The following is a 15414-nucleotide window of genomic DNA, read 5'->3' on the forward strand; positions in this document are numbered from 1 at the left end:
TTGTGAATGTCGAATGAAGTGACGTCGGATCGTGAGATAACCCGACCTGTGTATTGTCTAATCTGCAGCAGCAGAAGGACTGTCTCCTGCAATGAAGGTCTGTCTCTCTCTCGTCCTCTGCGTCATCTTGTTCACATGTGGTGAGTAGGGGAAATCAACACTTTAATGGATCCCACACCCATGCGCAGACATACGTTGGTATTTTGGCCATTCTAGGACTTGCGATTATAACCTTCCCCTCTCGTCTTGGGACACTGTGCTCCGTATCAGGAAGACACTTTGAGCTGTTTTCGTCCAGCGTCCAAAACGGTGTGACCCAGATCAGCATGGCCAGCAACAAGATGCCTGACACTCCGCCTGGGGCTCCTGTCGGCTCTCCTGCAATGGTAACTCCTGCCTGTCTTGCTCTCGTTTCTCCAGAATTCCCCATGGCCCACCATGTGTAATGGACAGCAGGTAGCATTTCCGGCGAAAATGCTACCTAAAGACTCCAAAGTGTTTTAAAATAATCACGTTGACGTAATGACATCAGCCAACTTGTGTTTGTGTTTGAACAGGAAAACACCATCAAATGTTGTCACCATGGGTGTACGACGCCAATGGCAAACATGATGCACGACTTTGCTTTGCAGAGTAAAGGTCTGTAGTGACCGTCCTAAACCTCATCCTGTACATCTCTAGTATCAGAACACTTCTAGATGTGGATGGATGTGTCTTTGTGTGTGCATAGGTGCCAGAGTGGTTATGTCTTCAGAGACCTACAGTTCAAGGCCGTACTCATTGTTTACAGTCCTTCTCTGGTACTTCGGCTGCAGCGCGAGGAACCCCGCACTTGTCATCCAGGTACCGCCTCCCTAATCCAACCTCTCCACTCAGTTTATATAATGTCATCCCTAAGGCCGCCGTTGTTGAAGGATTTCTCTCCTCTCCTCAGGAAGACCCAGTCATGCGACCTCGCAAATGCTGGCCCTTCTCTGGTTCGAGAGGCTTTCTGACCGTGGCGCTGTCCCATCCCATCAGGATAACCCACGTCACTGTAGATCACCTGGCCCATGGCCAAACACAGAACAGGCGCATGCCTTCCGCCCCAAAAGATTTTGCCGTTTATGTGAGTGATCCGCAAGGGAGTAACAATCTGTAAATCCAAGATAGTCACAAGAAATGCTGCTTAGAAGCGGTTCAGTGCTATAAATGTGTGGAAAGTTTTGGGCATCGGTTTACGAGTATTCCAAATATTCAAGTTTTGCCAAAGGGGTTTCCTGTGGCAAACAAATATAATTGCCATGAAAACATTACAGTACATTACATTTAGTCATTTAGCAGACGCTTTTATCCAAAGCGACTTACAATTGTTCAAACACCGACGGACGCAGCCATCAGGAGCAATTAGGGGTTACGTGTCTTGCTCAAGGACACTACAGCATGCTAGCAGGAGCCTGGGATCGAACCAGCAACCTTTGGATCACTAGACCACCAGCTCTACCTTCTGAGCTACCATCCCCTAAAAACATATGTAAACATAGAGTATAAGGGGAATTCCCCACATAACCCTACACATACATCCACGCAATTTCACCAGGAATTGTTTGGTCCCACTTATAATATTCATTAGTGAGTTATCTTTCCAACCAGCTTTAGATCTGTTATAGCCACAATCTATGGATTACACACTTACTCGCCAATTACTTTCTTATACACTCACAGGGCTTGATAAAAATGGACGGACAAAAAACTTTCCTGGGAGAATTCCAGTTTGACCAGGATGGAGGGCCCACTCAAACCTTCCAGATAGCTGTAAGTTTGAAGCACCATATTAACATACTGTAGATTATCCAGTGGTGACCCATTCATTCCATTTATAAGCACAGTCTCTCTCCCATCTATCCCAGAACCCCCTGGGGGTGCATCGGTTCCTGGAGCTGCAGGTGAAGAGCAACTGGGGTGAAAGTCAATACACCTGTCTGTATCGTCTCAGGGTCCACGGAGACCCCATGCATCACCGATAACCCATTCCAATGTGCCCTCCTCTCCTTCCCTTCTCCTAAACATAAGAACACTTTATTAGTCACCGGAGAGAACTTGAGGAATTCCTTGCATTCCTTATACTCTCACTTCCCGCACACCTTAGAATCAAGCCAACCAATGATAATTAAAAAAAAAAGAAAGAAAGTGATTATCCACTTGCAAAAGGTGTTTCTTATTCTTTTGTTTGTTGTCTATTCCGCAAAACTGCTTTTTCTTTTTTTCCCTCAATTGGGTACAACAATGTCAGAAAGCTGGGCAAGTATTACCAGGTGACCTAGTTGGTGAAGATCATTAAAATGCGGCGGTTGGAGGGAGACCGACAACCATACACTCCTCACGTGAAAATACGAAGCTTGTAAAGGATCCAACATATGTGCAAAACCTGTCTTTTCCTGACACTGATTTATTGGAACATTCAGTTACTGTTTTTCATTGTATTTCAAAACAAAGACATGGATATAAAAGTTCAAAAACAAAAACAGAAGAAAATACAAATGGTCCATGCTCTTATCTTTTTAAACTGAAAGGATCAAACCAGTCTTAAACGTCTTATAAACCACAAATGCTACAAATATTTCACTCAAAAATGTAATGAACCTTCCGTCCATTGGTATTGTTCTTATTTGTCTGGGTACAGTTCTTCGCCAATGTCACATTACCCATAATGGAGAACAGCAAATGTTTTCCTCCCGTCACCTTTTTGGCCATCACCCTCTTATCCGTCCAGCAACTTCAGGATGCTGTCCCTCTCCTTCAGTGCTTTCCACGCTTGGTCCTTCTCCTTCTTGGTGGGTGTTCGCTTCTTCTGCCTGGCCGCCATGATGCGGCGGAAGCCCTCCATGACCTCGTTGTCGGACACCCTGACTCTCTGTCTCAGCTCCTGCTTACGCATCTCCTCCTTGGCCATCCTGTGGAGCAGCGGTCACGCAGCTTGAAGATTCACGTCGACTCAAGCTTGGTACAACATGGAACATGTACAGCAAGCTATGCAATGAAATTACGAATTTAATCTGTACAGACTAAACTAGGGGAGGAATGTTTGTGTGTAGCAGGTGAATACATAGATATGAAACTGCTGTTTTTCAATTTATTTTACACTTTACAAAACACATGGGGCAACCTTAATTTGTTGACTATAGCTAAGCAGCTGTGAGTTAGTGGAAGCCAGGAAAACTGCATTTGTGTGTTGAAATTCAGCATTTCCATAGTGCCTCTACGTGACATTGTGGATCTTTCATTTTTAATACCTGAGCAGCTCCTGCTTGCGGGACCTGTTGTGGGCGCTCAGGGCTTTGAGCTCCGCTTGCCTCTTGTGAAGCTCGGCCAGAACTTCGTCCTCCGAGTCGCCCCCTGTACCTGGGCGCTCATCAGAGTCCAGCAGCCCCTGGGCCACCAGCTCCTCCTTGATCCGAGCTTCCAGGGAGCGTGTGTGGGGGACACTGGGAGGGTTGGAGAAAGGCGGGGAGTCGGCAGAGAGGAAGAGATGCAAAACAACGAGATAATTCTATTATATGCTATGGGAGAGAAACAACTACTAGAGGCAGTTAAAGCTAAAATAAGCCATTAAGATACTTTTACAAAGACGTGATCTAAAGTGTCTTAGTGTATCTAATCTGTATCCTGCATAAAGACTAGGTGTTAAAAGTACCTGAAAGAAGGGCAGTGACAGTATGAATTTTTTCTTACCAATGTGAAAAATAAACGTATTCCCGTGAGATCGCAGTTAACCGTCAGGGGGGGCACTTTTTTCTTTAATTTTTTTTAGTCAGTGTGCATTACAATAACGGGATTAAACAGAAGCTTATAAAAATACAAAGGGATAACCATTTCAATGAGGAATTAAAAATATAAGGGGAATCAAATATATTTTTATATGTGTGAATTGTCTGCGTCCCCGATGCGCCTCTCCATATGCCCCTGTCTCCCTCTGCAATCCTATATGGGCTTATTTTGATTTTCAACCGGCAAGCCGAAGGACGTAAAATAAGTAATTTGGCACCTTTGCAAACACGGCCCGGGATAAAGCACCGGTTCTCAGCGGCCACAGCACGGAGCTTCAGTTAAAACGTTTGCTTCATTTGCTTAATTAGGCGTTTTAAAACGATAGCAAAATATAAAAAAAAAAAAAAAAAAAAAAATGGCCAAAAAAAACAACCACTGATGAACTCAGCCAACAAACAAAGAACCCAAGGGGTTTGCTTTTAGGGTGGAACATCGTTCTGGGAAACTACACGGCAATGCAGATGCCCTGTCCCGGAGAGACGAGTGCCTCTGGGTGGACGCCCCCTGCCACGGTATGGAGCTGGGGAGAGGGATATGTGGGTGTTCCCTCAGGTCAAACCACCGGATGGAGCCATAGAGGAGGGCGGCACCCAACTAGGAAAGGCTGCCAGCTGGGGATTGTTGTGGCAAACAAGTATATCCACAAGTATATGGTGGCTGGAAACGTGGAGAAACCAAGCTGGGCCAGATCAGCAATCAAGGGGCCAGCGTACAAAGGGAGAAGGACTTACGTTTCGCGAGAGGAGAAGGTGACCAGAGAGGACACCGCAAACGGGACAGGAATGCTGCTGATTCCCCGGACCGGGAAGAACCTTAGTAGTTTCTGGTCCGCCACCCTTTCCCCCTCACGATATAAATAAGTGGACTTCAGTTGATTGACCCTGAAAACGCAACCCTCTGAGAGTCATTCCCCCCATGAGGTCAACACAATAGGACTATGTGTGCCACATACGGTGGAGAATGCAGGCATAAGGATCTCTGCCATCTTAGCCCGATATGGGTTCAGCCATCCCACTCGGGCGCAACGCTTCCATGCTTGGCAGTTTGATTCGACCAAACCGGCCCGGCCCCAACTTGTAGACCTGTGCCGCAGGGCCAGGACGTGGCTACCGGAGGGGAATGGCCCGTCTTTCGTGGAGAGGGTGGTCCTGGACGGCTGCCTCCGGTCCCTACTCACGGGAGCCAAAAGGTATGCTGTGCAGACGGCCCCTAACGCAGTAGAAGCCTTGACTGAGCTGCTGGAGAATCACCAGGTGACACAGGAGATGATGCAGCCAAAAAGAGAGGGCAAGTGAGGCACCAGCAGTCCCGCTGGAGGGGAACTGCGGCCCTCAAACCCCCGAAAACAAAACCCCCCATGCCGACAGACCCAACCCGGCGGCACCGGTCCCTAATCAATCCAGACCGCAGGAGATGCTACTCCTGTGGCCAGGGACACATCAGGGACACATCGCCTGGGACTGCCCAGAACAAGATGTTACCATGCCCACAGTGACCTCTGGTGGGGATGGTGTAAACCACTGTCTGCTTGTAACCTCTTGCTGGGCACATGAGGAAGTGGAGAAGCCCGGTATTCCGGTTAAAATAGGCAATAAGGACACAGAGGGTCTCCTAGACTACGGTAGTGGAGTCAGTTTAATTTGACCGGAATTTGCTGGTGAGCTGACCCAGGAAAGAGTCACGGTATCCTGTGTACATGGCGATTCTAGGTGTTATCCAACCATACTGCTACCAATCATTGAAACCCCCTATGAGCGCCTGGCCATGGACAGAGTGGGACCCTTGCCCCTCGGAGACACGGCTTCATCCTGGTCATTATGGGTTATGCCCCTATTTCAGAGGACATCCCCCTACGCACTGCCAGTACCCGGACTGTCACTAGAGAGGTTCTCTTGCTGTTTTCCTGTGGGGCCATAGCAAGGAGATTTTAACCGATCAGGGCTCATGTTTCATGTCATCAGTAATGCAGGAGCTCTGTAAAAACCTAAAGTTGAAGCAACTGCGTACAGCGGTGTACCACCTCCAGACAGACGGCTTAGTGGAGAGATTTAACAGAACCCTAAAAATTATGCTGCGTAAAGTAGCCCATAAAAATGTTAAGAACTGGGACCAGCTATTGCCACATGTGCTTTTTGCCTTCAGGGAAGTGCCCCAGAGCTCTGCAGGGTTCTCCTCCATCGAACTGCTGTATGATCGTAGACCTCGGGAATCCTCGACCTGGTCAAAGAAGCCTGGGAGAACCAACCGTCCCCCTACAGGTCAGTGATCAATCAAATGTCTAACATGTACCAGCAGATGTCGCGGGTCTGGCCTATAGTGCGGGCCAGCATGGAAGAATCCAAAACGGTCCAGGCCCAATCTACAACAGGGGAGCCAGAGTCAGAGAATTCCAGCCGGGGGAGAAGGTATTAGTCCTGGTCCCCACGAGTGAGTTGAAGTTCTTGGCCCGATGGCAAGAACCGTATGAGGTTATGGAGCACAAAGGCCCAGTGAACTACAGAGTGACACAGCCCAGTAGGTGAAAGTTGCACCAAATTTACCATGTGAATTTGTTTAAAAAGTGGGACGAACTACAAGAGCCCCCAAATGCTGTTGGTAATAAACTTGTCCTCCACAGAAGTGATACCATCCCCCTGGGGAAGCAAATGACTCCACACCAGAAACAGTTAAAGTATATCCCAATACAGGGACGTGTTTGGGAAATACTGGCATATGCCGGCAACATTTTAGCGAATGATGGACAGAATCCTGCGACCTCAGAAACTATGCGGCTGCGTATTTGGACGATACAGAAATTCACAGCTGGGACCGGGACAAAAGACAGTTACATGCGGTGCTCACTGCCCTGAGAGAGATGCAGGTTTGGTGGCAAACCCAAAGAAGTGCCACCTGGGACTAGAGGAAGCAGAGCACCTGGAGGACACCATCAGGAGAGGGTTAGTAAAGCCCCAGAAGAATAAACTGGAGAGCATCCGCTGCTGGCCACAACCAACTACCAAGAGGCAAGTCAAAACGTTCTTGGGGCTAATGGGTATTACAGTTTGTACCTGCTCTTTCGGCTTCTCTCCATGATCTGACCCAACATAGGCAACCACACCAGGTGAAATGGACAGAGGACACTGATCGGGCCTTCTGGACCCTTCGGGAGACCCTCTGTGCTGAACCCGTCCTGGTGGCACCGAACTTTACCAAGCACTTCATCCTACAAATGGACGCCTCGGACACAGGTTTGGGAGCGGTCCTTTCGCAAGTGGTAAATGGGGAAGAGCACCCAGTGACTTTAATCAGCCGAAAAAACTGCTGAAGCACGAAAATAATTACGCAGTGGTGGAGAAACAATGTCTTGCCATTAAATGGGCAATGGCAAAGCTGAAGTACTACCTGCTAGACAGAGAGTTCACTTTAGTAACAACCATGCACCCCTAAGATGGATGGCTACAAACAAAGAACCCAAGGCGTTTGCTTTTAGGGTGGAACATCATTCTGGGAAACTACACGGCAATGCAGATGCCCTGTCCCGGAGAGACGAGTGCCTCTGGGTGGCCCCCTGCCACGGTATGGAGCTGGGGAGAGGGATATGTGGTGTTCCCTCAGGTCAAACCACCGGATGGAGCCATAGAAGAGGGCGGCACCCAACTAGGAAAGGCTGCCAGCTGGGGATTGTTGTGGAAAACAAGTATATCCACAAGTATATGGTGGCTGGAAACGTGGAGAAACCAAGCTGGGCCGGATCAGCAATCAAGGGGCCAGCGTTACAAGGGAGCGAGGTCTCACATTTCGCGAGAGGAGGAGGCGACCAGAGAGGACAACGCCAGCACGATTTAAATAAATGGATTTCAGTTGATTAACCCGGAAAATGCTTATCTCTGAGCATCATTGCCCCACCGAGGTCAACACCATAGGACTAGGCGTGCCAAAATATAAATATATACTGTATATTTCATTAATCGCGGGTATGACGGTAATGAGCTCAACCCTGTGACGACATCATGTGGCTGCGGCATTGCGGTAACGTGGTTATCATCACAGCCCTACCTGAAAGCTTTGCCCTGGCTGCGAGGAGAGGTCCCAGCGCCGTCGTTGGTGTCCTTCCCACCAACGTCTGGAATGGGCGAATCCTCCATGGGGGATATAATATTCTCCTGTACAAAGCCATGGGAAAAAGTTAAGTCGCGACAGAGGAAAGATTAATTAAATCTGCTAGTGTTGATCTATGCAGCTTCTTTGTGGGGCCAGTTGTCTCACCTCAACTAAAGCCTGGAGCAGACGCTGCGTCAGGGGGCCGAAGGGACAGCCATCCTCTGGAGAGTCGTGCTGAGCTTCTGACTTCTTCAGCAGGGATTCCATGTCTACAAAGAACAGCAGATGCACCATCAGCAATGTGACCATTGTGTAACGAGACAAGTGTCCAGCACCTCGGGACTGGCTGCGGCCTCCCCTGCTTCACCCTTTGCATCCAGCTCGGAGAGGGGTCCTCCCATCAGGCTCTTCTTCTTGTCATTCGCTCTGGCTCCTTCCCTCTGCTCCTCCAGCAGATCCTCCTGAGCCCAGCGCTGGGAGTAGTGCTTCCCCAACGCTGGGATCTTGAAGGCAGAGTGGTCATCATAATACTGGTCACCTTCATTTCAATTCATTATTCAACTTTTTCCCGCAGTACAATAATGCTGAAAATATTGAAGATAATTTGAAGTATTATACCTAGGGCTGAATTATTAATCAAATTCAAACCGCTATCGCAATGTAATAGAACGCAATTAAAAAAATAAAAAATAAATTATGTTACACAATCTTACCAATCAGAGGGTGGGAAACACCTGGCCACGTGGGGTTCATGTACACACATGCTACCCTACACTCATGTCACATGCCAATGTCAGCAGCAGATAATGATGGAAACAACTTGCCATGCTACGCTCTGATATGGTGATATATTGTGAAAATGGATTCGATCAATCAATCAGTCAATATTCTACTGTGATTGAAGGTTTTTCTTTATAGAATTCAATAGTTAAATAAAAATAAATAATTCACATCAATTAATCTAATTTAATCATAACACGTAGGCCTGGCCTACAGAGAGAGCATGTGTTCACTGTATCCGATGTTGTGTTGGTCATACTATGATTTATTGCTTGTGTTTAGTGAATAATACATAAGGAACCTTAAAAACATTGCATACTAAATAGCAATCGCAATGTTGGTCCAAAAAAAAAAAAAAAAAAATCGCAATTAGATTATTTTCCCAAATCGTTCAGCCCTAATTATAACATACATCAAAAGTTATTAAGAAATACTAAATGGCCTTTATAAAGGGGGAAAAAAGGATGAAAAGCTTTGTTATGCCCTACTTTGTAATATTCAGCTTCATCCTCTGGGGGTTTCAGAAGCTCTTCTAGCAAGCGGATCTCCTCGTTTGTGATATCAGCACAGTAAGGCTCCACCGACGCCCAAAATCTAAAAAGGAAAAAAATAAAAATAAATATCACTTCATAAATAAATATACTAAATTACACTCAAAACATTTATATACACTGAAAAGAGCAGCGTATTTATGTGACTTCATCATGGATGTGCGATCCAGTCTCAGTAGTAACATTGTCTACATTACTTCAGGCATCTCTGCAAACTAATTCAGGGATAGCAGAAAAATAAATGAAGTAGCGAAGCCAGGTGTAAGTTCCACAATGAATATTAGGTACGTGTAACAGAACAATAGGAATGTCATGTGGTTGTAACGCTGCTAACCTGTTGGGCGCGTCGTTTTTAGGGGTGCGAGGAATGTCTTGAGGATCCTCTGTGAACTCATACTCCTGGACTTTGGGCTGCAGGTTTTTGGACTTGGGTCTTCCTGGACCGGGGCCTGGCCCGTGACCTCCTTTCCCGTCTAACTTCTGCTTCTTGGGTTTGTGTCGAGATGAGGCCGAGGGGTCCGGGTCCTTGCCCATCTTGAGGAAGCGCTTGTCTCCCTTCTTGTCCTGCCAGTCCGTGAGGATCTGAGGAGAAACACCAGGGGATCGGGGTCAGCGAAGACATCGGCATATTCCTGTCCACATAGCTGTGGATGGGGAACGCAAACAACACACAATCCCATTTAGTTCCCACCTGTCTCTGCTCCTCCAACGCTCTGAGGCGGCGGCTGGCCGAGGACAGGAGCGTCTCCAGCTCCAGTTGGAGTGTGTCCAGCTCCTCGATGCCGATGCCATCGTCCTCCGAGCGGCCGAGCACGGCGGTGTAGCGCGGACACACCTTGACGTGCTCCACCGGCTTGAAGTCATAGTACTTCAAGGGGGGGCAATCCTTCAGCTCACTCATGGTGCGGTCTAGTGAGCAGTGCAATATCTAAAGCAACAGACAAATAAGGAAAGGTGGGTGAGTGCCTCAAGTCATGTTCAATTTTAGATTTCTAAATTTAAATCTGTCTATTTAATTCTAGTGTATGTATGTATGAATATACATACATAGGTACACATATATACGTATACATATGTATATACATGCATACATATACATATGTTTATACATACATACATACATATGTATACAAACATCTATATGCATACATATGTATATGTATATACTGTACATATGTAAACATAATGTATATACATATGTAAACATAATGTATGTATATACATACATACATACATATGGACGTATTGTATATACATATGTATGTATATACATACATAAATACATACATTCATATGTATACATATATGCATACATTTGAATGTAAACAGGTTTCCCTTGTAAAAGAGATCATGAACTCGATGGGACTTAGGTTGTAAATAAGATTATAATGAGTTGATTTAACTTGACCAATTACACACACGCACGCACACACACATACACACAACGCATTCAATTACACTAACGTGCACGCAAATTCGCATACGCGCGTCAGAGCGGCCAGTCGGCTAGCTAGCCTCACTCGCTATCTAATGACAATAATTGATATAAAACGACGACACACAACTGGGTACGGACCCAAAAGGCAACGCTTAATTTATACTTATAATTTACTTATAATTTCAAAACAAATGGAGAAGTTGGTTGTTTTTAAGACGTTCGTTTTTTTTAGAGCAGCAATATTTACCTCTAGCGAGCAGCGTCCATTATGGGCGAAACCATCTCTGCGAGGTAAGTCAATGTCTTGTCAACTTAACACATTCGTGCTCAAATTTAGGAAGTTGCAAAACTTGAATTCATATTCATGCGTTTTTGTCGAATTGCGACGTTAGTGAAGCAAATACACCGACATTAAATACAGAAACGGCAAACCTATCGATAAAGTGGTATCCGCGGAAGAAACCATATCGCGCGTGGCGATATCATTTAGATTGACGGCAAGCGTTGCTGAAATATGATAATGTTTTTTATGCATTTCAAAATCCTTCCTTTTAGATATAACAGCTGATTTCTGTGAAGGATGCTGTACTTGGTCCTTGCGACCACTTTATTTTACAAATGTATTTCAACAGTGGGCGTCACCCCTATCGCAGTACGTGATGGAAACGTTCTGAGGGTACGCCTGCTTTGGCCCTCGACGTGAGCCCGACGCACGGGGTTGGTGTCAGAAGCCTGGTACGCCCGGTGGGCCGCTCTCCGTGTTCTACCGCGGTGCAAATCAAACGCCTCGTTGGTTGGACTCGGAGATGTAGAATTTACGGAAGAGGAGACCCAGGCGTGGCAGAGCGACTTCCGTCTTGTGCGACGACAAAATGGTAAGTCGATCCAGAAACAGAGCGGACTCATTTAATCATTGATTTCCACACAAAGCACGAGAAGAAGTAGTATTTCGTGTTTTATCCAAGGGGTCGGCTGCGTGTGTGCAAAGCCGTACGGGCGGTGCTGGGCATCCAATACCCCAGTGACTGGAGCTCGTCCGTCCCTGGCTCTTGCTGCTGAAATGAACACGAGACCTCACGACTTATGAGGCGATTCGAGAAACATTGTAATTGAAATGCCACTGTATTTACGTGATAGCGTCTTAGCGACATGATAATTGCATTACATTAACATGACAATCACATTATTCTCGTGATTAAATTGTAATTAGAGGATAATTGCGTGATTGCGTTGCAATTAAATGATAATTACATTGTTGTTACATGATCATCAATCATAGTGCCGTTACATTGCATTTGCCCTGAGGACGCCGGGGTAGCTCAGATGTGGAGAATCAGAATATATTGTCATAACATTGCACGAACTTATCTTCAGACATTTTAGTATTTTATTGTGATCCATACTCATTATTATTGTATACATATTCATTCATCCTGTACAGAAATAGCCCAGCTACTGTTTACAGTATTTATATGTATACCCACACCTGAAACCATACTGACTAAGCCTCAACCATTGGCATTATCCCGTGCATAGGACACATTTAGTATATTCTGTATATTTTTATATGTATTGTTTTTCTTTGTTCTGTACAACAATGCACCAAACCTTTCCAGGACTCTGATCTTGATGATGACCCTTGTCTGCGTGCATGCGGTCGGTTTTTAATGTCTAATGTGTGGCTTCTGCAAATGCCTTCGGCTTCCCAGACTGCGACTCTGCGTCCCTACTTGAACGCCGTCAGGGCCACCCTGCAGGCGGCGCTCTGTTTAGAGAACTTCTCCTCTCAGGTGGTGGAGCGCCATAATAAGCCCGAGGTGGAGGTTAGGTAAGTTCCTGACGGTGAGCTTCCGATTCCTGCGCTGTGCAAAGCAGTGTTACAGTAATGAAAATGAGATAATGCTCACAAATCTGGATGCGGACCCATAAGATTACGTTTCTTACAAATGTACATCTAAAGTCGTGTTAACTCTCCTGCTAGAACACAAGTGTCGACTTGCTGCAGCATGCGTTTGAAATCCCAGCATGCAAGGAATTATACAAGGAAGGGCAGGACGGCTGGGGGGAAATAGGCCAGTCGGGACTTGTGGAAAAGCCCCTTTATAGGCATGTTCGCTACGACAAACTACCCTCACAAGTTACTACAACTAACTAGTGATGAAAGGACTTTTTCTTTTTTGAGGGTCGTTTCTTGACGAGTCACTCAGTAAAAAGAGTCATTTAATTATCTGACCCTTCGTTCGTCGGATTCAGTGGTCGAAGGCTTCCGGGGAACGATGAACGAGTCAGAAGAGTCGGTTCAGCTCTGGGTTGTGAATGGAATCAATGAATCAATAGGGTGAAAAGTAAATTTTTTATTTTGGTTAAATGCAAAGTGCAAGTCAGTCACGTTTAATATGAATTGTACAAGGCCTTGGTCTTTTTTTCCAAACTAATTAAGTCCTCTGTAATTATTTTTGATTTTGAAGATTCAATCTTTTGTCAGTGAGTCCTTTCAAAGATTTGTATGAATCATCTGCGAGTCTTGCATCACTGCAAGTAACTTGGCGATAACTTTCTGCTTTTCAAGTTGCATTCAATGTGCCAAGAACCTTGTATTACCTTGTTTCATTTTCCTTTAAAATATCACTTATATTCTCATTATTATTCCTGAATATCACCCTGGGGATTAATAAAGTGTTAAATAAAGTCAGAGAAATCGAAAAGAAATTGTCCCCATATATATATATATATATATATATATATATATATATATATATATATATATATATATATATATAAAATAGAGAAAATTGGAAATAAACCTTAAAATATAGAAACCAATGAAGCTCTGTGTCGACAATTTAAAATGTAAAAGCAGGAAGTGCATGTATACATAAATACATACGTTGATAAAATGGTGGATTTCAGTCTTTTGAGTTGTAGTTGTTGTGTCCTCACAGAAGCAGTAAGGAGCTGCTGCTGCAGCCTGTGGTGATCAGCCGCAACGACAAGGAGAAGGTCCTGATCGAAGGATCCATCAACTCCGTCAGAGTCAGCATCGCCGTCAAGCAGGTCAGAGGCAAAGAAAATGGCAGCTTTCATTCTGCGTCCATCTCCCCAGATTATTTTCTATGACAGGGGAGTCGTTTATGACCCGCCCCCCACCCCCCCCCCCTACGCTTTAGGCGGATGAGATCGAGAAGATCCTGTGCCATAAGTTCATGCGTTTCATGATGATGAGGGCAGAGAACTTCTTCATCCTGAGGAGGAAACCGGTCGAGGTGAGACGGAAGGAGAAAAGCAACATCACAGTTATCAATTACAATTCAAATGGTTCATTTAAAAAAAAAAAAAAAAAACCTCCTTTCTTGCCCCCCACCCCACCCTCCTCCTGTGCTGAAGGGGTACGACATCAGCTTCCTGATCACCAACTTCCACACGGAGCAGATGTACAAGCACAAGCTGGTGGACTTTGTCATCAACTTCATGGAGGAGATCGACAAGGAGATCAGCGAGATGAAGCTGTCGGTCAACGCCAGGGCCCGCATCGTGGCCGAGGAATTCCTTAAAAATGTAGGACCTTCTCATGTATATTCTTCATATCCATGAACAGAGTTATCAAATCAGAGAATAGAAAAAGTCTGATTCAGCACAGTTGCTCGGCTTTACAGTGACACCTGCTTCACTGTAGAGGCATTAGGGATTGAAAGAAAAAAGTTTATTTTCTCAAGGTTTGCACCCGGCCCTTGAGATGCTTGAAGAGCATGAATTTCATCCTCAGAAATTCAAGTATTGGAATACCTGGAAAATAGCACCATTTTGTTCTGAAGTGCTTGAAAAGTCCTTGGAAAAAATATGCAATCATTGAAAACCTGGGATAGTCCCCATTTTTGTTATCAAAATTCTAACGTATTAAAATGTTTCCAAGATCAGAAAAGAGGGAGAGGACACTGAAAAAATGTTTTTCTCCTGAAATGGATAGATTTTTTTGATAATAAAAGCAGACGATTAGAGTAGGATTTTAATACATTTAAATCAATAAAGATCACAGTCCTTGAAAATGTTGAAAAATTGTTCTTAAAAGTCTTTGAAATACATTTTGTAACACAAACCCTGTGTTTTGTTTCCAGTTCTGAGAACGAGAGGTCCTCCCACGGTTCTGTAAAGAAGGAGGCGAGGCTCCCGAGGGCCCATTGGCACCCGAGGCGGCACCAATCAGCAGTGACGTGCTTTGCTGTCTCTCAGGCATCTCTATGTACTCATGAGTATCAACGGCTGTAAATAAGGAAATATTTAGCAGTTTAATTTCTCAGACAAATCCCTAAACCAAGGCGGGTCCTTAAAAGTATTAACGATAGTCATGGGTGCCGGGACACTGAGAGTGTGTTTGAATGAAGATGGCCATTGTTTCTTTTTCTTTTTTACATTTTATGTACATCTGTATGTGCCTGCTTCTCAGTGTCCCTTGTTTGAAATTTGCTTCTAAAATTTGCCCATGTTTCAAAGGAAAGTTAAAAAAAAAAAAAAAAAAAAAAGATCTGCAAGGGATTATATTGCATAGATGAAATATGAACTCTTTACAGAAACCATCATAAACATGACGTATTGAAATTATATGAATATGAATGGTGAACAATAAAACCCGTTGTTTATATTTTCATTTTCCGTTTATGTTATGTTTTATATTTTCATCATTTTTCATCAACTCAACCCCAACGCCATTTTGACTAAAACCAACACCTCTCATTTCCCATTCTCAACAAGAGACCTTGTGTT

The 15414-nt window shown here is 44.9% G+C and overlaps 2 protein-coding genes across 2 annotated transcripts; one reads left to right on the top strand and one right to left on the bottom strand.

The window, feature by feature from the left end:
* Window positions 1–2408: 2408 nt before the first annotated feature.
* On the bottom strand, window positions 2409–10923 carry tada3l (transcriptional adaptor 3-like). The gene is made up of 9 exons (XM_080000330.1): window positions 10904–10923; window positions 9910–10146; window positions 9553–9800; window positions 9156–9261; window positions 8255–8390; window positions 8053–8156; window positions 7843–7949; window positions 3273–3464; window positions 2409–2933 (listed from the first exon to the last, which is right to left on the bottom strand). Exons 2-9 carry the CDS (start codon window positions 10117–10119, stop codon window positions 2741–2743), a joined length of 1296 nt encoding a protein of 431 aa, XP_079856456.1. The 5' UTR covers window positions 10120–10146; window positions 10904–10923; the 3' UTR covers window positions 2409–2740.
* A 468-nt stretch (window positions 10924–11391) lies between these two features.
* Window positions 11392–15298, top strand: LOC307230831 (actin-related protein 2/3 complex subunit 4-like). The gene is made up of 6 exons (XM_080001281.1): window positions 11392–11531; window positions 12366–12484; window positions 13599–13710; window positions 13824–13919; window positions 14041–14211; window positions 14769–15298. The coding sequence occupies exons 1-6, from the start codon at window positions 11529–11531 to the stop codon at window positions 14772–14774; spliced, it is 507 nt and encodes a 168-aa protein (XP_079857407.1). The 5' UTR covers window positions 11392–11528; the 3' UTR covers window positions 14775–15298.
* The last annotated feature ends 116 nt before the right edge of the window (window positions 15299–15414 follow it).

The sequence above is a fragment of the Zeus faber genome (genome assembly GCF_960531495.2).
Source record: "Zeus faber genome assembly, chromosome: 5".
Classification (NCBI taxonomy): Eukaryota; Metazoa; Chordata; class Actinopteri; order Zeiformes; family Zeidae; genus Zeus; species Zeus faber.